Below are 21,495 nucleotides of genomic sequence, written 5' to 3'. Positions count from 1 at the left end.
ACAGGATAAAGACCTCAAACCCACAGCTGTTTCCTCTAAAAACATCTAAAAATCACCCACAGCTGCTTGTTTTTACTCAGTTCTTTCTACCGTGAGTCGCTGCTTCATCAAATGTGGTCTCATGAAATTCAAAAAAGTTTGTATCTTCATGAGGAAGATTAAATCCGATGTTTGCATGAAAAATCTGCACAAAAGTACGACTAACAGCCTGATTTTGGACGGTGTAATTATGTAGTTTGCACCAATTGGTGCTTGTTCTTTCAACTTATAGGTGTCAATTTATTTTACAATAAAGTCACAAAACTGATACAATTGTTGGTATTTATAATAAAATTGTTGGTATCTTCTATAAAATTAATATTTCTCCACAAAATTGATGGCATTTCTGCTAAAATTGCTGTTTTTTAGGATATAATTGCTGCAGTTACAATAAAATTGTTGGTATTTCTGGTAAAACAGTTTGCATTTCCAATAAAATAGTTGGTATTTATAATAAAATTGCTGGTATTTATAATTAAATTGTTGGTATTTATGATGAAATTGGTGGCATTTCCTATAAAATTGCTATTTCCCAATACAATCGATGGTATTTCCTATAAAATTGTTGGCATTTCTGATAAAATTGTTGGTATTTCTGATAAAATTGTTGACATTTCTGATAAAATTGTTGGTATTTCTGATAAAATTGTTGGTATTTCTGATAAAATTGCAGGTATTTATAGTAAACGTGCTGGTTTTTAGGATAAAATTATTGGCATTTCCAATAAAATTGCTGGCATTTCTCATAAAATTGCTGGTATTTACGATTAAATTGTCATTCTTTAGTCTTTTCTGCATAAAATGTAGAATAACCTGATTTTTGATGGTATAACAGAGGAAAGTCTTTCTGAACTGGGTGCAGGACATGTGGTTTAACTAGTAATAAAGTGGTAAATGTTCACACTTAATAATTTCACCACATAATTTTCTTTATTTGCACCTCCAGCCTGCACCAGAAGTAGATTTTTGGGTGAAAAGAATTAAAAAATACCACTATAGGAGCACTGAGAGGTGAACTGGAGGTTCCTCCTGAGGACAAAGATCACTGATCTGCTGAAATAAATGCAGGTTGCTGTGGTGCATCTGCTGCAGATTCTCTCAGGGAATGTTTCCCCTCGTGGCTGCGAGATGGAAAAGCTCCTCAGAGGCCGTCTGGTTTCCAGAGAGCAGCTTTCTAGCACTGCGGGTTCATCGACGGTTCACCGGATTAACAGGTAGCCGCTAGCCGCTAGCTTAGCTGCTAATCCCCTGACAGAACGTCCTGTACAGGTTCCTCTGATGCCCGGAAAAACCTCATCGCTCTGGAGCAAATCAGCGATAAAAGGAAGTCTGTTGGGTCTGAATGAGAGCAGATATCTGTACTGATGCTGTTAATGCATCACAATGACCAGATTTCATCCACAAAGGTGAGATTTTAAAGATCTGTACTGGTAGGATTACAGCAAAAGAGATTTATTTGAGCGTACAAACTGAAAAGAAAATAGATAAAATGACACAAGAGGGGGAAAAAATGAAACTGAAAATGAAAAACGAGAAGCAAATCGACAAGAGGCAAACAGATGACAGAATGAGACACGAGGATAAAAGACGTAAAACACAAACAAGACACGCAAACTAACAAAAAAGACACAAATTGACAAAAGACATGAGAGAACTACAAGACAAAACAACACAAATGTGACACAAACTGACAAAGGCAAAACAACATGTACGAGGGACAAAAACCAGCCGCAAAAGGACAAAAATGAGACAACACAAACAAGACAAACTGACAAAAAGACACAACTGAGACACCAAAGGATAAAAATAAGGCAAAACACAAACTGATACGGACATTAAATGAGATAAAATAGGCACAAAGTGACAAAAAAAAGACACAACAGGTTAATTAAATATATAAACAGAGAGCACAACAAGAACAAGACAAAAGGAAAAAATAAGACATAAGACAACACAAATGAGACACAAAAGTAAAAAAATAAGACAAGACAACACAAATGAGACACAAAAGGAAAAAACAATATTTTAAAAAATATAAATGAGACACAAAAGTAAAAAAAATAAGACGTAAGACAACACAAATGAGACACAAAAGGGAAAAAAAATATTTAAACAAATATAAATGAGACATAAAAGTAAAAAAAAAATAAGACGTAAGGCAACACAAATGAGGCACAAAAAGAAAAAAAAGACGTAGGACAACACAAATGAGACACAAAAGGAAAAAAAATGACACAAAACAACATGAACTGACATAAAAGAGAAAGAACGCAACACAAACAAGACCAAAAGTGACAAAAACGAGATGCAAACTGACAAAAATGACACAAAAGGATAGAAAAAAACAAAAGTGAAACTTGTTTTTGATTAAAAAAAAGAGACAGAAAAAAACACAAACAAAGCACAAAAGAATACAAATGGGACAAAACAACACAATCTGACCTCAGGAAAAAAAAAACAGACGAGACACAACAGGATTAAATATGAGACACAACAACACAAACGAGACAAAAAGCAGAGCCTTGCTGCAGTCTGGGCTGATTAGTGTGAAATTAAACCAGTGAGCAGCGGCTGGGTCTACTTCCTGAAACAGGACTGGTTGTTCACTGTGAGGCTCATCCATCAAACTCTCCCTGCTCAGGATTTGCATATCTGCAGCTTTATGACCAGAATGATGGAGCCGTAAAGCCGGCGAGGCACACGACTACATCCAGCATGGAGGGAGACGCTTTATGGAGAGCATAAAGGCTGCGGCGGTTATGGATCCCTGCAGCGTGTTGCGTTACCTCTGCAGGTCCGGGTGGTGGTGTTGAGGTAGTACTGGTGGGCGCAGCTGTCGTACTGACATTCACCGAACAGCAGCACCTTGGCCGGGTCGCGGCAGGAAGTACAAACCCCGGGCATGTCGCAGGTCAGGCACTGGCTGTCGCACGCTGACGGAAACACAAAACGGGTCGACAAAGAGGTCAGAGGGGTTAAAGGATTACACCTGGAGTCACACAACTCTAGCTGGATGTGGGATTTTACTGGATTTAGACACATTGTTACAGAAAACCAGACAGAAGAACGAAAAGAGGCACAAAGTGACGCAGATGAGACACGAATGTTCACAGAAAGACACAAAATTATGCAAATGAGAAATGACATGACAAGAGCAACACACAAGAAGAGTAAATGAGGCACAAAACAACAGATGAGGAACAAAATTATGCAAATGAGACATGACACGGCAAAAATGAGACAAAACAGAATAAAAAGGAGACAACATGATCAAAATGGATGACAGAAAGGTCAGCAGCTAGAAAAATGACAGAAAAATGACACAAATGAGACAAAAACTGACAAAACAAATCAAGAAACTGACATAAGAGACACATAAGACACAAACGAGGTACAAACTGGCCTAAAATAGACACAAAATGAAACAAACGAGACACAAAGTGACATAAACAAAAGACAAAACATCACAAACAAGAAAAACAATTTACAAAAACAAGACATAAAACAACAAATAAGTCAAAACGACAAAAGACACAAATGACCAAAATGAGACAAAAAGGACTTAAAGTGACAAAAAATTAACACAAACTGACAAAAAATTAACACAAAGCGACACAATCCCGACATAAAGGGCCACAAAAGAGACGTAAAGGTCGCAAACACAACACAACATGACATTAAAGATGCACAAAACAGACAAGATACAAATTGACATGAAAAACACAAAATGACACAAGACAAGACATACGAGAGACACAAAATGACCAAAAACTGAAAAAAAAACAACACAAATTAGTGGAATTGAGGCACAAAGCAAGCTACAAACTGACATAAGAGACACAAAACAACAGAAATGACTAAAACGACACCAAAAGACTTAAAGCAGACACAAAATGACACCGTCATACCGACAAAAAAGAGACAAAACAACACAAACAAGACACACAACATAAAACACAGATGAGATACAAACTGACAAGAAGAAGACACAAAACAACACAAATGACTAAAACAAGACAAAAAAGGACTTTAACCAACAATAAAAGGACACAAATGAGATACAACCAAAAAAATGACACAAACAAGACATTAAAAAGACACAAAACGACAAACAAGACATATAGTGACAATAAAGACGCCAAAGAAGCTACAAACTGACATAAAAGTCACAAACAAGACATTAAAGAGACACAAAACGTAAATGAGACGCAAAGTGACAAAAGAAAACGACAAAAACAAGACACAAACTGACATTAAAGACACACAAAATGACAAAAATGAGACACAACGTGACATATGAGAGTCACAAAACGACACAAAGAGACACAAACGTACATGAAATGGACATAAAAGTCACAAACAAGACAAAACAACACCAACCAGATAGAAAGTGGCATAAAAAAAAACACAAACAAGACACAAATTGACACCTAATTGAATAAAAAGATCCAGTGCATGAATCCCACAGTAATCACGACTACGTTTGTGTCTGATTGTCAGAATCAGACGTTCTATCAGCTGAGAGAAACACAATTTCTACTTTAATCTCTGACTCTTTAAATCATTAAGGATCATTAAAAATCAGCATCACTCTCACCCTGGCAAATCCTGTGGCCGTTGTCATAGTAACCGACGGGGCATTTAGGAGCACAGAGGCCGGAGGCCAGCAGGACGCCACCGGAGGGGCAGGAAGTACAGGACAGAGGCCCCGCCCCACCGCACGACTCACAGGACGCATGGCATTCTGGGAAAAGAAGTCATTAAAGGTTATTATTGGAACTCAGCAATGCTAGAAGTTAGAACATATAAAACTAATAAAGTTCTGTGGAAATGCAGCAAATTGGTGTTCTGTTTGTCCAAAACACAATTAAAATGGTAAAATCTGACGTAAAACTTTACATAAAACTACACAAAGAACAAACAGGAGATAAAAAGGGACAGAAGACAACAGAAAATGAGACAAGACGACACAAAAAGGCACAACGTGACACTACTGAGGTACAAAACATAGAAACTTGATGTAAAGCAACACAAAACTGAGACAAAACGACCCATGTGAGACACAACAGGAGAAAAACAAGACACAAAAGGGTACATTACACCACACAAATGACACAAACACGACACAAAAGAAAGAAGTGACAAAACAACAGGACAGCAAAAAAAGGGACAAAATAATTAGAACAAGACACAAACACACAAAAAAAGGGACAACATGACACTATTGAGATACAAAACAGAGAAAACCTGATGAAAATGACACAAAATGAGAGAAAACAACACAAACGAGACACAACAAGACAAAAACATGATACAAATCATAAAAACTGGACAAAAATGGCGCAAATCAGACAAAAAATGAAAACACGAACAAGATGCAAATGACGGAAACGTGACATAAAACGGCACAAATACAGCACTAACTGACGAAACATAACACAATGACATGACAGAGACAAAACACACAATTAGACAAAATAACACAGCCGAGATACAAAAGAAAAATGAGAAACTTAAAAAAATACAAATGAGACAAACGTGATAAAAACGAGACATAAATGATGCAAAATGACACACACAAAGCCAGAAATGTGAAAAAACAACACAAATACGGCCCAAACAGACAAAACATAACACAAAAAGACTTGAAAGAGGAAAAAAAATGACGCAGCTGAGATAAACTAGATGCAAAAGGGTAAAAATGAGGCATAAAGCTACACAAACCAACCAAAAAAAGACATGAAAACACAAACAGCATACAACACAACACAACTAGACCAAAATGATTAAAATGGGACATGAGACAACACAAACAAGGAGGATAAAAATGACGCAAATTGAGAAAAAAAATGGACAAAACGATGTGAACGAGACACAAAATGAGGAAAAGCCCACAAAAAAACACACAAAAAGACTAAAAACTGACAACAAAAAACACAAATGACAGTTAAAGCTGACCACAGTGTCAACACTAAATAAATACAGTATATCAAGTATTAAACAGTAAACCTCATAGTTAAATACCAGCAATAAAAAAGCAGATTAAAATGCAAAAGGTCTGTATTAGAAGCATGAAATCAGTGGAGCAGTTAGAAACCATTTAGTGGAATCCTCCAAAAGATGAACTTATTCTCATAAATAAGTCAGTTTAAAATAAATATTCATGAACCCATCGAGGAAATAATCTGCTAATATCTGACCTGAATACTGATAAAGACAGAAAACCTTCCTCTGAATCTACATGTGTGTTTATTGGGTTGTTTATTTACATCAACAAGTGTTATTTATAGCTTTACGTCTCATCGTTTCTTTATATATCTGAGTGAATGAGAGTCGAAGGCTCGGCTAAATGAGACTCTGGAGGATTCCTCCTGTTCTGAATCTAAATCAGCAGCTCAGCGTTCAAACTGCAGGAAGACGATGGTGATAAAGACCAAAAATGACACACAAATGGCACAAAATGTCACCAACGAGACACAACGCGACACAAAAGAAAAAAAAAGAAAAACATTAAGTTACACGAAAGCCATAAAATCCACAAAAAGGGCAAAACATGACACATTGCTGATTGTTACAGCGGCACAAAGGGATTAAAATAAGACGGAAAACAGACTGTTACAACAAAACCAAGAGGCAGCAATGGTGCGGCGAATAACAACGGTTTATTGACAAGCAAACCAACCAAATGAGCATTCAAAACCAGAACCCAGAATCATGCTGCTGTCAGAGAGCCGTTTGAATGGAAGTGGACCAGATTAAGTGCAGCTGAGCCTCTAGATGGTGGGTGTGGCTCCATCAGCTGACGACTGGAACAGACACACCTGGTGTCCAGGTGGAGGGTCGTCACACAGACAATAGAATGACAACACAACAGGCAAGATGAAAGAAATGAGGCATAAACAACACAAAATGAGACACAAAACAACACCAACGAGACATAAAGTAGCAAAAAAAGAGGCAAAAACTGAAACAAAATTGACACAAAACAACAAAAAATGAGACAATACCACAAGCGAGATACGAGAGTGATATGCGAGACGAGATATAAAACAAGTCCAGTACAAGAGAAAAACAGGTTAGAATGGCCCAAAGAGAGACAGCATGGCAAAAAAGAGACAAAACGACACAATCAAGACATAAAACAACACAATTGAGACACAAAATGACATAAAACGATACAATTGAGATGCAAAATGACATAAAAGACAAATTGAAAAACCAAGACATAACATGGAACAAGAGACACAAACCAACATAAAAGAGATGCATGACAAAAACAAGAGGTAAAATGACACAAACGAGACTAAAAACTACACAAAAGAGACACAACAGGAGAAAAACCAGGCATAAAAAGACACAAAAAGCCCCAAAAAGAGAACCAAATGAGATATAAAATGACACAAAATGACAAACAAAAGCATAAAAACAAGAAATAAAATGACACAAGACACAAAGTAGCCATGAAGCAACACAAACCAACAAAAAGCAGAGTTTGTCTTCATGAAGCAGGTTGTTTTGTTTAATATTCACTCTGAACAGCTTCTGGAGGTCAGCTAGAAGGTCGAGAAACAAACTCCTCGTCAGAAAACTGAGCTAAATTTAAAGGCTGATGAATAAAACATGAAAGGCTTTGGTGGAGAGTTTTCTCACAGGTTTTACATTCGGGACAGCTGCGAACTCTGACCCTCTTACAGGCCGAATAAAGGCAGGAAAAGTCCTTACTGATGCAGGCTCCATGCCAAGCATAGCGGCCCGGAGGACAGCCGGAGACGCAGTGGTCGCCCAGCAGCCACGTCCTCGGAGCTTTACACCACAAACAGATGCTGCCGATGCCGGTCTGGAGGTCTGCGGTGCAGCGCTGGCAGTCTGGACTGCACTCTGAAGAGAAAAACACAGGAAGGAAGGATTGTATTATCAGAGCGTGCACAGAAACACATTCATTAGCATTATGCCGCTAATGCTGCACACAAAAAATGGGCTTTCTTTGCATCAAAATGAAACTTTTTCCTGAGTTCAGTTCATCTTGTGGAGGCAAAATGCAAAATGCAAAAAAAAAAAGTCCTCAAATGCTAAAAATCTCAAAATTCAGACTCTACAATTTGCCATTGTTCCCTAAATGCCTCAAATACAGGCTACAGTAGATGCTAGCTAGTTAGCTGTGCACAGAGAAGCCTCTAGTCTCCAATCAGTTACTGCACCTCAGTCACACTCGCTACCACAATGCTAGCACAAAAATGCAAAAAAAAGTGCTTCTCTTTGCATAAAAACAAGACTGAATTCTCTTAAACACATCACATACAGCCTACAGTAGGTGCTAGCTAATTAGCTCTACACAGAGAAGCCTCTAGTCTCCACTCCGTTGCCGCAGCTCATTCACACTTGTTACAACAATGCCACTACTGTGGTACTTGTGTCTGAATAAATGGCATTTCTTTGCATCAAAATAAGACTTAAAATGATCAAATGTTTTACCATTTTTCTGACGATTTTTACAGTAGTCTCACATACCGCTCACTATTGATGCTAGCTAGTAGGCTGTGCGTAGAGAAGCCTCCAGTCTCCACTCAGTTACAACCGATTTAAGGCTTAAAATACTCAGCACTTGATAGAGGCAAAATGTAAATAATACAAAAAAGGCACTCAAATGACCTTTTTTTGCTGAAAATCTAATTGTTGAGACAGGAACATTCCCTGAATGCCTCACATACCTGTTACTATTTATGCTAGCTAGTTAGCTGTGCATGGAGAAGCCTCTAGTCTCCACTCAGTTACTGGAGCAGCTCAGACAGGATTGTGACCAAAGATTAGTTTGAAGAGACTGAAATTAGACGCTTAAATGTTTGATTTATCCAGACTAAAACCCAATAATTAAATCTAAATGTCCAGTTTCCTTGAGCGATGCACTTTAAACGCCAAGGATGCTCATTTAATTGTGGGAAATCAAAATTTAATCAGTCTGGCACCTCTGTTTTATATATTGCTCAGCTGTAGAGCACAGATTAAGCAAACTGCACTACCTATTTGTAAGGGGGCTATAACATAGAGTTAAACATCCAATTTAAAAGCATTTATAGGATCTAAGAGGATTTCTCAGTGACAATAAAAGACTTGATTTGAATCATCAGTGCTCTAAATCCAAGATAAAAGCCCGTCGAACAAAATTAATCCAGTAATTTACAAATCGACACAGTCTCTTCACAACAAATCTTCATTCTAATTCTCTTTCATTAGGCTGCGATGTGTTAAACTGAGGACACAGACTGAGCTGATTCATCTTCCGGCATGTCGTCCGTTTATTTAACATCTATATTTAATGTCAGTTAAAAAAAACAAAAACAAAAAAACTGTGAACTTTTAAGGAGATTAAAAAAACCTGCCGTTGGAGACGCGCTGAAAGTCAAACAGAAGAAACAAGTGCAGACAGGAGCAATTAAGGAAGAGTAACTACACGTGTGAAACATCCATAAAAGAAGGATTTTAATTAGGACGTCTCATGTGGAAACAAATCAAACTGAATTAATTACTCTTCTGTGATACAGAACTGAAAGGAAAGCAGGGAAATGATTATTTTTTAGCTCGTTTTGCATCTTTAAAACTTGGATCTTTGTTTAAAGCTAAAATCCATCCCCCTCCTGTGGATTTACCCGTATACACCCGCAGACCTGAGCACAGCTGGATCTCCGAAAGAGCAGCCCAGATTAGAGGAACTATAAGGGACAGCTTTTTGTTTTATCTGATGGTGCAACGCTTCTGCTTGGCCGACGCAGCGGTGGGTAAAGTTAGAGATGAATATCTACTGTACAAAGCAGAACAACGGGGTTCTGCATCTGCACAGACAGGCGAGGACAGGAGGTAAAAAGGTGCATCATGCGGGCACATTTTATTAAATTATATAACAAAAAAGAGCTAGATTTAATTAAAAACAACACAAGCGACCTTTATAACTCTTTAGAAGTCACACTAGAATGACTCCTACATGTCAAAATGAAATAAAAGTCAATAAAAACAGCTCAATTCCCGCACAGATTGAATTCTAAACCAAGTGTTCTCGATATAAATAAGAACCAAGAGAAGGAAATAAACTTCTACAGCCTCCTTTTCTATTCTTATCTGAACTATTTTCTGTCTGCTCTGCCCTGTGGGTATGTTTTATTTAACTCTCTTGTTTCCATGGCTGTGCTAAACATTCACAGGCTGCACTTTCTTTAGACTTTTCCATTGTTTCATTTTCTATATATATAAAAAACACAGTGTATGTGTGGAAGTTTTTAAAAAAAGATGATGCTGCTTCCGCTAAAATACCACCCAGGCCCTGAGGGTAAACCTTTCTTCTCAGGTCTTTGTTTGATCAACACCATGAACTGATGGGAACTGCTGATTACTAATGGCTCATTATGAATGCATTTTTCTGCTGCAGATTCCAACATGTAGCTTCGGTTTGAAGATCTGCTGGCTTGAAATTACCACATCTCTGTTCTTGTTTAGCTGATTTAGCTGAGTGTTCATATGTAAAATAGGACAGCAAAACGTAAGATTAATTCATGATGACAGCACCCAGTTATGTAGGTTCATATCAGCAGTATTTCCAGTCACATTGATTGATCTGTTTTAACATTATTAATGAGAGGATCTGGTTTCTGTGCAACAATCAGCCACAACATTAAAACCAATCACTGGTGCAAAGTTCCACTGGGGAATCTTGCATTAATATGAATTAATATTAATATGTTACTTTGACAAATAGCACCGGTTCTTCACTGCAGGAACTCAGCTCCAGTAATCAACCATTTTAGCTAGCTATTAATGCTAGCTAGTTAGCTGTGCACAGAGAAGCCTCTAGTCTCCACTCAGTTACCGAGACTTATTCACGCTTGTAAAATAATGCTACAACTGCCGCATTCTTGTCTGAAAAGGACCTTTTAACCTTCGTGTTGTCTTCATTTACAAGCACCAAAAAATATTGTTTCCTTTGTCTGAAAAAAATCTGAAAATTTGGCAAAAAAATCCCCCAAATTTGTAAAAAAAAAAATAAAAAAATGCAAAATCTTCCGGAAGGAAATTCCAAAAAATTCCCTAAAATTTTCCCTTAAAAGTTTTATTTAAAATTTTTGCAAGAAATAAAATTCTAAAAAAAAAAAAATGTAAATATTTTCAAAAAAAAAAGTTTGATTTGATTCATCTGTTAGGTGGTGTTCTGTCAGAAAATGATCCAAAATTAAGTTTAAAATCGGGATATTTCTCCAAAGTCACATAATTCTACATGTTTCATTAAAGCATTTGTCAAAAACAAGGACTGCATTAACCAGTCATGTTTGGCTGAACTAGGCTGAACTGCAGGGTGTGTTTTTAACGCCTGCAATGCTACGACTACAACATATTTGAAGGAAGGTTTTATTCCATTTTATGGTACTAAAACATGATATATTTATTCATGGTAAAATCATGTAGTACATTTAAACTTGTTGTGTCCCCTAACTGGTTAGATTTGGTTGGTAAAAATGTACACAAAGTTATGCTATGTTATGTTTAAGTTAAGTACAAAAACATTCAACTTTCCAATGAATTGACCACTTAAAAGATGGAGATAAACTTTTGTTTTTGTGGATAAAGTTGGATTTTTCTCTTTCTGGTCCATAACGTTAGCAGTTTTGTTTAATAGCAGGATTCATTTCTTTCAGGATGTACGATTGAGTGAATTTTCTGCGAGAACCGGTGAAGCGGTGGCTGGATTTTAATCTGTTTTGATTCAATGCTGTCTCTTCGTATGTGTGACGGCTGTTTTCATCCGTTGACGTAACTCTGAACGTCTGACTTCAACCCTGAGCTTATTTCTGCCTCCAGAGCAGTTTCTGCAGAAGTTTAAAGTCGATCCTCTTGAACTTTTGGTGTCAGGCTGAGTCACGACGTTCTTCTGAAGCAGCTCCAACGTAAACAGAAAAAGAAAAAAGACCTTCCTCGCTGTCATCCACACCATTCATATCACATCACTTTACAACAAAAACACGCATCAGCATTCCTCCTGCCAACACTCTGCAGGCGATCTGGCCAACAAACGGCTCCACGGAGGAGATAAGATAACTCAGGCGTCGAGCATTATTGACTCTGCAGACTAAAACTGAATATAAAACTAAAACGGTATCGATTCCAGTCCTCGGAGTCCCTCTTTATGATGTAGTTACCACATTTGAAGCGCATAAAAAGGTGTGCTGGAGTTCTAAATGCACGGCACGCAAAGCTGGATGGCGACATTCTCCAGCGAAGACGATTTATACAAGGCATTAGTTCTTTTTTCTCGGCAATATACAGAACAGAGACGTCTTTAATGGGAGGAAACGTGGAGTCTAATGTTTCTTGGTGACTTTGTGGAGTTTAAAGGAGACTAAGAGGAAGAGGTTGTCCTCAAAATTATTCATACCCCATGGAAAATGACATTCTTTTTTAGATTCATTTGTAAAAGCTATTATGTTGGTACTTCCTGTGTATCTTTCAAAACCACGAGTCAGCTAAACTTCATTTGCACAATAATAGATATAACCAAAAGTGATTTATTTTTTGCCCATGTCAAAATTATCTAAACAAAAAATGTCCCAAATGTGTTCATCTTTGTCAAGATGTTACAACGGAATAAATATATTTTTTGTTGACCAAATGTTAAACAATAATAAAAGATAGTATCTTTCCAGAAGAGTATAAATAGAGGAGAAGTGTTGTTGTCATTCTCAATTTCTGGTCTTCATGGCCAAGAAGGAGGATCTACGTCGATATCTTGTTCGTACCCACAGCGATGGAAAGGGTTCCAAGGCCATTTCAAAGCAGGATGATGTCCCTGTGGCAACCGTCCAAAGCGTAATCAACTGGTACAAGAGGTTCAACACTGTTAGAAACCTCAGCAGGCGTGGCAGGAAGCGTAAGGTGTCCCCCAAACTTGCCAAGAAAATCTGCCGAGAGGTCAACAACAACCCCAGATCAGAACCAAGCCCCTAACTGAAACACTTGACCAGGCAGAGAGAAAGGTCTCACGGTCCACCATCGAGTGAGTCTTGCAAAGAGGAAGTCTCTATGGACATAGGCCTTGGAAGACAATTATCCCAGCTTTTGGTCAACCATCCTGTGGTCTGATGAGACGACGGAGTTATTTGGCCATATGGATGCTGGATATGTCTGGAGGAAGAAAGGAGAAGCATACAAGCTGAAGAACACTGTGTCCACAGTCAAGCATGGTGGTGGAAACATAATCCCACAGGGATGCTTCTCTTCTGGTCAAGGTCCAAGGAATCATGAAAAAGGAGGATTACATCGGGATCCTTGATGAAAACGTGAAGGAATCTGGTGAGAAACTCCAGCTCGGCCACAACTGGACGATCCTAAACACACCGCCAAGGGTAGTGAAGAAATGGTTCAAGGACAATGATGTCAACGCTCAGAGTGGAAGTCAAAGTCCTGACCTGAATCCCATCGAGAACTTGTGGCGAGACTTGAACATCAGAGTGATGGTTAGGAAACCGACCAACAGACCAAGCTTGAGGCTTTCGCCAAAGAAGAGTGGACCAACATTCCACAGGAGACATGCAGGAAGCTTGTGGACAAGAATCGTCTGGAAGCAGTCATAAAAAAACAAAGGCTATGCTACCGACTATTAAGTTTCTTAAACGGTCTATTGTTGTCATTCTTTTACTTGCTGGTCATATACAACTCAAACAAAGCACTGTGGCAGAGACTACTAGACCTAATGAAGATCGCTAATTGCATTTAATGTTTACTTTGAGTCTAAACTAATTGAAACCATATCAAAGACGTCTTTGATGTTTCTGCATTTTGTTCAAGCCAATGTCCAAAAAGTTGAGTGGAAACTATGGGAGTTTAGCTAGTAAAGGAGCACTGTGATGGAGACTACTATACCTAATGAAGACTGCTACATCTAACCTATTTAACCTTTTTTGAACATTTACTCTGAGTTGACTGCAAACTAACCAAAAAGTTGAGTATATACTTTATGAACGTTTAGTTAGTAAAGGAGCACTGTGATAGACACTACTAGATCGAATGAAGACTGCTAGATCAAACCTATTTATTGAACATTTACTCAGAGGTGACTTCAAACTAACCAAAAAGTTGAGTATATACTTTATCAGAGTGTCGCTAGTAAAGGGGCACTGCCATAGAGAGTGTAAACTTTCTCAAAGTTATGTCTCACACAAGATATTAGCTCGTGTGATGCCTTATTTTTTTTTCTCAGAACGGTGACGTCTTTAATGGGAGGAAATGGAAGTGGAGTTTAATATTTCTCTGTGACTTTGTTCGGCTGAAAAGAGACTAAAAGTTTCTCTCAGGGACGGAGTGAAGCAGCAGCAGTTCAGAGAATTCAAGAAGAGGCACAAAAAAAAGTGGGACGTGGTCTTTATTTGAAGTTCTAGGCGTAAGAAAAGACGGAGACAGAAGCTGTGTGGTCCTGAGACGCCGGATTCACCCTGTCTGGACTCGTCAACACGAACAAAGAGTGGATTCACACATGCAGCTATTAAATAAGTCCTACTTTCTGAGTCACCGCTGACTTTTTGTGCCCCTGAAAAAGCATAAAAGCTCTGCTCTTCTTCTAGTCGTGAGAATCGGGATTTAAAGTGAGACGTTCTGACTCTCGGCTCCACTCGCATAATAATCCGTTTGAACCTTCTTAACCCTGGAACCTGTCAGTGTGGATTAAAATGCATGTTAACTATAAAAAAATAAAAAAAAAAACAGCAAAAAAAAGGGAAAAACTGACAATCTACAGATTTTCAGCTTTCCAATAAGCTACCAATGTGTGATGTGTTGTTCTGTTAGAAAATTAAACAAATCGAGGCTTTAAATCAAGATATTTAATTAAAATCACTTTAGTCTACATGCCTCATTTATTTTATTTATCTTTTAAAGAAAAAAATCACTAAAATTAGACCATTTATCAAATCCAGAAACTGTAAAAACTGAAATAATCTGCAGACTCTCTACTTTCCAGTGAGTGAGCTCACTAACTGTGAGGTAACAAAAAAAAACCTAATTAAAGCTTCAAATTGTGATATTTTATCAAAATTACTTTATTCTACATGTCTCATTTATGTTTATTTTAAAAAAAAAATCACTAAAATTACACAATTTTTAGAGCCAGAAAAGAAATAGAATCTGCAAATGTTTTGGTTTTTCATCAAACTAGTCATCTGTGATGTGAGGTTCTGTCAGAAAATAAACAAAAAATAATCAAACTAAAGCTAAAACTAATGATATTTCACGTAAATTGCGTCATTCTACATGCCTTATTTTCTTTTTCTTTTCTAAAAATTGCCAAAATTACACCATATATCAGAGTCACAAACTCAAAAAAAAAAAAAAAAATCTTCAGATTTCTAATGAATTACTCATCTGTGGTGCATTCTGTCTGAAAAACGATTCAAGTCTAAGCATAGAATTTATATTTCATATAAATCAACTTAATCTACATGCCTCATTTCTATTATTTATCTAAAAAAAAAACAATAAAACAAATGACATGAATTCCAATCTTTTTCAAACAGGAAATAGAAAAACTGAAATCATCCAAACTTTCCAATTAACTTCTCATCTGTGGTGTGTTCTGTTAAAAAAACAAAAAAACAACTAATTATGGCTTGAAACTGTGACATTCCATCAATGCTGCTTTATTCTACATGCCTCATTTGTCTTCTTTATTCTAAATTGCGGAAATGAAACCATTTATTGGAGACAGAAACTGTAAAAAAACAAATCATCTGCACTTTTTCAGTTTTCCAATGACTTCCTGATCTGTGATGACTTTTTTTCAAACTAATTTAAGCATAAAATATTTCATCTAAATATTAAAAAAAAGTACTAAAAACATTACATTTAAATTAGTAATACTCTGTTAAAAACTAAAAATTCTGCTCTCCTCTGCACAACTGGGAGGCTATTAACGGCTCAGCTCAGACCAACAGTCAATTAACTAAAATTCAGGAAGAATTCCGGCTGAGATAGACTGAACTGCAGGCTGTGTTTACACATGCCGACACAGATCATAATATAAGTAGTAAATTATCTAGAATATGTGGAGTCACCATTTTTTACAGTGTTTGTTTCACCTGGGAGCACTTCAGAATAAATTTTTACATGATATTTCTAGGTTTTTCCAATTTTTGCAAAAATAAATAATCTGAGAAATTCAACTTTTGTTTACTTTTGTAAAGGATTTATGGCATTTAAATGTTGTCGTACAGCACAAAATGCATGTTTATGTTTTCTCTAGTTCCATCACTGGCTCTACTGCTTCCATAGAGGTGCAGGATTTTATATTGTGGAGAAAAATGTGACGGGAGTAAATAAAAAAAGCGGGATAAATGCAAATATATTACACAAAATAAACATGAGATATTTAGGAAGCTGCTGCTGCAGAACCAAGCAACAATAAAAGCCCTGAAAGCTGGCAAACTACCTGGAAAATGAAAATACACAGCGTTAGTAATGAAGCCCAGAATAATTATAGTATTTAGGCACAAAGAGCAGAGCGTCATAGCTGTAATTATCTGTGTGACTCCTCTGGAAATAAAACAAATAAGCAGCAGCAAACACCCACCTTTCTGAAAGTTAATTCCTCATCAGCCTTTCTGTTCCGCCTCTGAAATATCTTATTTTTTTTCCTGGAAATGTCTGCAGGCTGGATGGAAGATAGATCTTTGCCTGCGCTAACCGCCGTAGATATTAAACAAGGCCTCCGAGAGTTCAAATGCTGCTTTCCATTATCACACCTCGGCTCACAGAAATGCTCAAAATAAATCGCACTGAGCCCCATAAGTCAGAGTACAACTCGACTTCGACAAATTCTACTTCAGTTTGCTGATCGACTGATTTAAAGCAAAAAATAAGCAGTTAAAGTGCTCTAAAGGTCCCAAGATGTCAAAACTAAACCAATTTCCCCATTAAAATGGGAAAAAGTCACATTTTAAAGGTTAATTTATTTCATTATTTTCAATTTTCTGTTGACCATCAGCATCAAAGTCTGACAGAAGCATGAAAAAGAGACTGAAAACAATGAAATTAAAGCTTCAAATTGTGATATTTGATCAAAGTGGCATTATTCTACATGTCTGATTTATCTTATTTATCATTTTGAGGGGTAAAAATCACCAAAATGACACCATTTATCAGAGCCACAAACTGTAAAAACTAAAATATTATGCAGATTTCTAGTGAATTACTCATATTTAGTGTTCTGTTTAGAAAACCACCTAAATCTAAGCATAAAATCATAAAATGTCACCAAAACTTCTTCATTCTACATGCCTCATTTATTTCATTTATCCTTAATCTCAATAAATTAATCGATATAAAAGCTATAAAATCAGGATATGTCATCTAAATCTTTAATCTTTTTTGAAAACATGAACCGTTAAAGTGCTCTAAAAGTCCCAAGATGTCAAAAACAAATCACTTTACTCATTATAATGGGAATTTCAAAGGTTAATTTATTTAATTATTTAAATTTTTTTGTTGTCCGTCTGCATCAAAACATGACAGAAGCATGAAAAAGAGACTCTGGCTGCAAATGTTGCTTAAATGTTTATCCTTGAAGAGTTTCTGTACTTCATCAATGACGCAGAAAAGAAAAAACAAACAGCCTGATCCTGCTTCTGTTGCTTCACTGTTGGTTTGCTGTGTTTCCACGGCAACGCGTTTCTGTTTTCCAGGTCTATTTTCGGCTTCATGTGCTGCTAAATAATTCGTCTGACACAATCGTGATGCAACGCTGGCATCTGGAAGCCCAGAGTGGAAGTCGTCCAGAAACTCGTCAGACGTCGGTTCACTTTCAGATCGGAAAAGAAAAATGAGGACAGGAAGACAAAAAGACGGGCGGCAGGTTGGTCAGAACATAACTCTCACTGTAGCTGCTTTTTAGATCAATGTAAACTGGAAAAATAATGCTATTTTAATTATTTTAGGCTTTTATTACAATGGAAAAGCCCAAAGGACACTAAGAAATTGCAGAGAGAAAAATCTATCAAAAGTTCTTTGTGACGGTATTAAGAGTCACAGAAGTCTCTGTCATGGCGCCCCATTGTTAGCTAAACCCACAGATTGCTCTCTGACTGACATGTAGTCCAAGCTGCCACCTCACTACAGTATTAAGCAGTAATAAAAGTTGTCCTTTTTACATGTGAGGGATCCAAACATTGGACAAATGATGGACTACAACTCAAGAGTTTACCGATTCACAGCAGTGCAAACCTTGGTTGCATCTGATTGGAAGATGCTTCACTTGGAGGCACCTGGAGTTCAAACCGGATCAATATGGCAGTTCAGTCTGACACTTTCAGTTGTGATTTTGAAATCATTTGAAGGCTAGAAGTAAGCTGCTGCATCTGTCTTTATTTTATATATATATATATATATATATATATAAGTTTAATAGTTGTGGACATTTCTGTCTGCGCCATTAATCTCAGTGGGGTATTTTGTGAAAATGACCAACATGACACCATTTACTAGAGCTCTGGACTGTAAAAAACTGCTTTCCAAGGAACTACTCATCTGGGATTTGATGAAAATTGTGATATTTTATCAAAACTGCTTCACTGGTGACATTTTAAAGTAAACTAGCAGCAACTAATCGGATACAAATAGAAAAGCATCGATCCAACGACAAGTGAGACGTCTTTTACATCTGTTTTTTTACGTCTATTCATGTCTTTCTTCATGCATATAAGCCAAGATGTGGACGTTTCTGCAATAAAACCATCAAAAAAAATTCAATCACTTTTGAAATTTGACAGAACCGCTCAGCTGGAACGGCCGTGATAAGTCCGTGATGAGAGCGCCGATGCTGCTGAACGGTGGAAAAAAAAGGGCGATGGAGGGAAGACGCCTTAAGAAGTTATGTAACATCAGCCGGACGGAGGAATGAAGTGCTGGGAAGGAGGGGAGGATACAGTCAAAGGGAGTAAAAATAAAGCAGGGATAGTGTGTGTGTCTGCTGGCCATGCAGAATTGATGACGGCGGTATTTTCCGAGGCCCAGAAGGCATCTTTTATTAACCAGAGTTTGGCTGACCCATTTGAGATTAACTGTACATGCGTGAGTCCTCAGGAACTGTAATTAAACGTCCGTTTTTGGCCCTCAGATTGGGTTTATCTCCACCACGCTGGATGTTTACAATCTGCAGCCGACCGTCCAGGCAGGTGGAAGTCATTTCTTTACCCAGCAGGACTCTCCAGTCCTACCTGCTCTGTTTATGCTCAGTTTATCATGTTCTGCCCTCCAAAGACAAACAGTGTGAAGGTATCTTTAGCTGCTGTTTATTAGCCCAAATCTAATGAAAATGTGTTTTTATTTTTTGTTTGTTTGTTTTATCCCGGTGGATGTTTCATCTCTGAAACTCTGCCAGCAAGAAACTCATTAAAAGTTTTTTTTTTTTTTATATATATATCCGTGTGTTTATGGAGGAAACTTTTCTGCGGTTTGTTGTCAGAAGGGAGGATCCAGACTTCCAAAGGTGGTTTTAGCCGCTGTAAATTCACACTTTAACTGATAATAACTGGAATGTTCTCCAGGAAATTAACAACAGCATCAATGTCAACTTATAAGAACGCCTTTTTTCCCCAATTTAAATCACTTAGAGCAGGGGAGTCAAACTCATTTTAGTTCAGGGGCCACATTCAGCCAAGTTTGACCTCAAGTGACCAATAAAATCACAGCCCAATCACCTATAAATAACAAAAAGACAAACAACAGAAAGTGTCGCTCTGCATTCTTGTCAACTGATACAAAATATCACTGAATTAAATGGATTGTTTCCAATTTAAATGGCTTTAAAAATGTGGTAAACGTATACATTAACTCATCTAACCTCTAAAACAGTGGGAGAAGTGTTTTCCTGCAGCCACCGGTGGACTGTGTCGTGCTGTGAAGTTGCAGAACGTTGGACCGCACACAGATTAGGAAAACCAAATCTCAGGGGAGTGGGCGTTTAAAAAAACAAACTGCAGTTCCTGGGATTAAGTGAGTCAACAAACTGAGTAGAAAAGCAGATTAAAGCAGGTTTTTACAATGCAGAAGCAAAGCAAAGCAGGTCTGACTTGGATAAATTCCACCGTTGTCACTGACAAAGCTGGAGAAGAACTGGATATGGTTGCAAACAATGAAGGACACTGAGTATAAACTGTCATTTTTTGGTGCACATTGGAAGCATTTCCAGAATCCTTGTCACTACAGGAAGCACTAACAAACTTTAAACAACAACATACACCCGAAAAAAATTCAAGTTTTCCCAAAATTTAGCTAGAAAACGTCCCACCAAACCCTTCCATTGTCCCTACTCTGAGGGGCACCATCACTGCATCCTGGGCTGAACAACACCCACAATGATTAGGACCGTTTGAAAGAAAAGCAAGCAAAACAAAGCATATTTTTCCACCTATAAAGTACAATCAGACCATTCTACAGCAGAGGATGGTCAAGTTTGAAGCCACATCTATCCCCTAAAGCTCTCCTTCAAAATAAAAGCACATGTTCTTGCACATATTAAGCAAGATACTACCAAGAAATATGTGAAATTTGAACTGATGAATGTAATTTAAATTTGTTGATGATATAGCAGAGGTTTTCCAAAGGGTTTGGATCGTGTTCACCTCCGTGCATGAAAATGTTCCACCAAAACCCTTCCCTTGTCACTATTCTGAGGGGGCACCATCACTGCATCCTGGGCTGAGCACCACTAAAAAATAATTGTGACCTTTTTTTTACGGAAATACAAACAAAACAAAGCATATTTTACTACTTGTAAGTATAATCAGACCATTCTTCAGCAGATGATGGTCACGTTTGAGGCCACACCTATTTCCTAAAGCTCTCCTTCAAAATAAAAGCACCCGTTCTTGATTATACTACCAAGAAACGTGAGAAAAAAGAACTTACTGCCCATGAATAACTAATTTCATAAACATAAATGTAATTTCATGACATTATTATGCAGATTGCAGAAGCAGGACACTTACCACATTTGTTTGGGCATAATGAAATCAGATTTCTTTGTTTTATTGCAGGTGTAACTTCTGGTTTTTAAAATATTTTAATAAAGTGTTAATATCTGAATATATTTCCTGCTAGATTCTGATTTTCTACAGATGCTACAAGTTTTTCTGTTGATGTATGCACTATTTTTGTTATATGTTCTAGTCTTCTTTGATTATTTCAACATTATTTCTAAGAAATCACGTTTTTTTGTCAGCTTAGTGTTATGTGAAGTCAAAATCAAGTTAAATTCTGTCAGAAAGCACATTTAAAAAGAGCAAGAGTTGAACCTAATTCCTGTGCAATAAAAAATTGAAGCATTAAAAGACAAAATTGGATAAAATTTAAGACAACAGAACAATCTTGACTCAGATTTTTAGCCTCAGCTCATCGGTAGCGATGCAGAAAACAGAATTTAAGCCTCATTAT

At 37.3% G+C, this 21,495-nt stretch overlaps 1 protein-coding gene and 1 long non-coding RNA gene across 2 annotated transcripts in view; one reads left to right on the top strand and one right to left on the bottom strand.

The window, feature by feature from the left end:
• Positions 1-21,495, top strand: part of LOC127534895 (uncharacterized) — a 382,765-nt gene that overhangs the window by 159,278 nt on the left and 201,992 nt on the right. The window lies entirely within an intron of this gene.
• The window catches only part of fras1 (Fraser extracellular matrix complex subunit 1), a 338,079-nt gene that overhangs the window by 135,764 nt on the left and 180,820 nt on the right, over positions 1-21,495 (bottom strand). The window contains 3 exon segments of the mRNA XM_051951259.1: positions 2,826-2,972; positions 4,637-4,783; positions 7,762-7,917. Of these exon segments, the coding sequence (XP_051807219.1) occupies positions 2,826-2,972; positions 4,637-4,783; positions 7,762-7,917 (450 nt within the window).

Source organism: Acanthochromis polyacanthus, chromosome 7 (genome assembly GCF_021347895.1).
Source record: "Acanthochromis polyacanthus isolate Apoly-LR-REF ecotype Palm Island chromosome 7, KAUST_Apoly_ChrSc, whole genome shotgun sequence".
Taxonomy (NCBI): Eukaryota; Metazoa; Chordata; class Actinopteri; family Pomacentridae; genus Acanthochromis; species Acanthochromis polyacanthus.
Note: the sequence above shows the minus strand (reverse complement) of the source record. Positions and strands in the feature narration are given on the sequence as shown.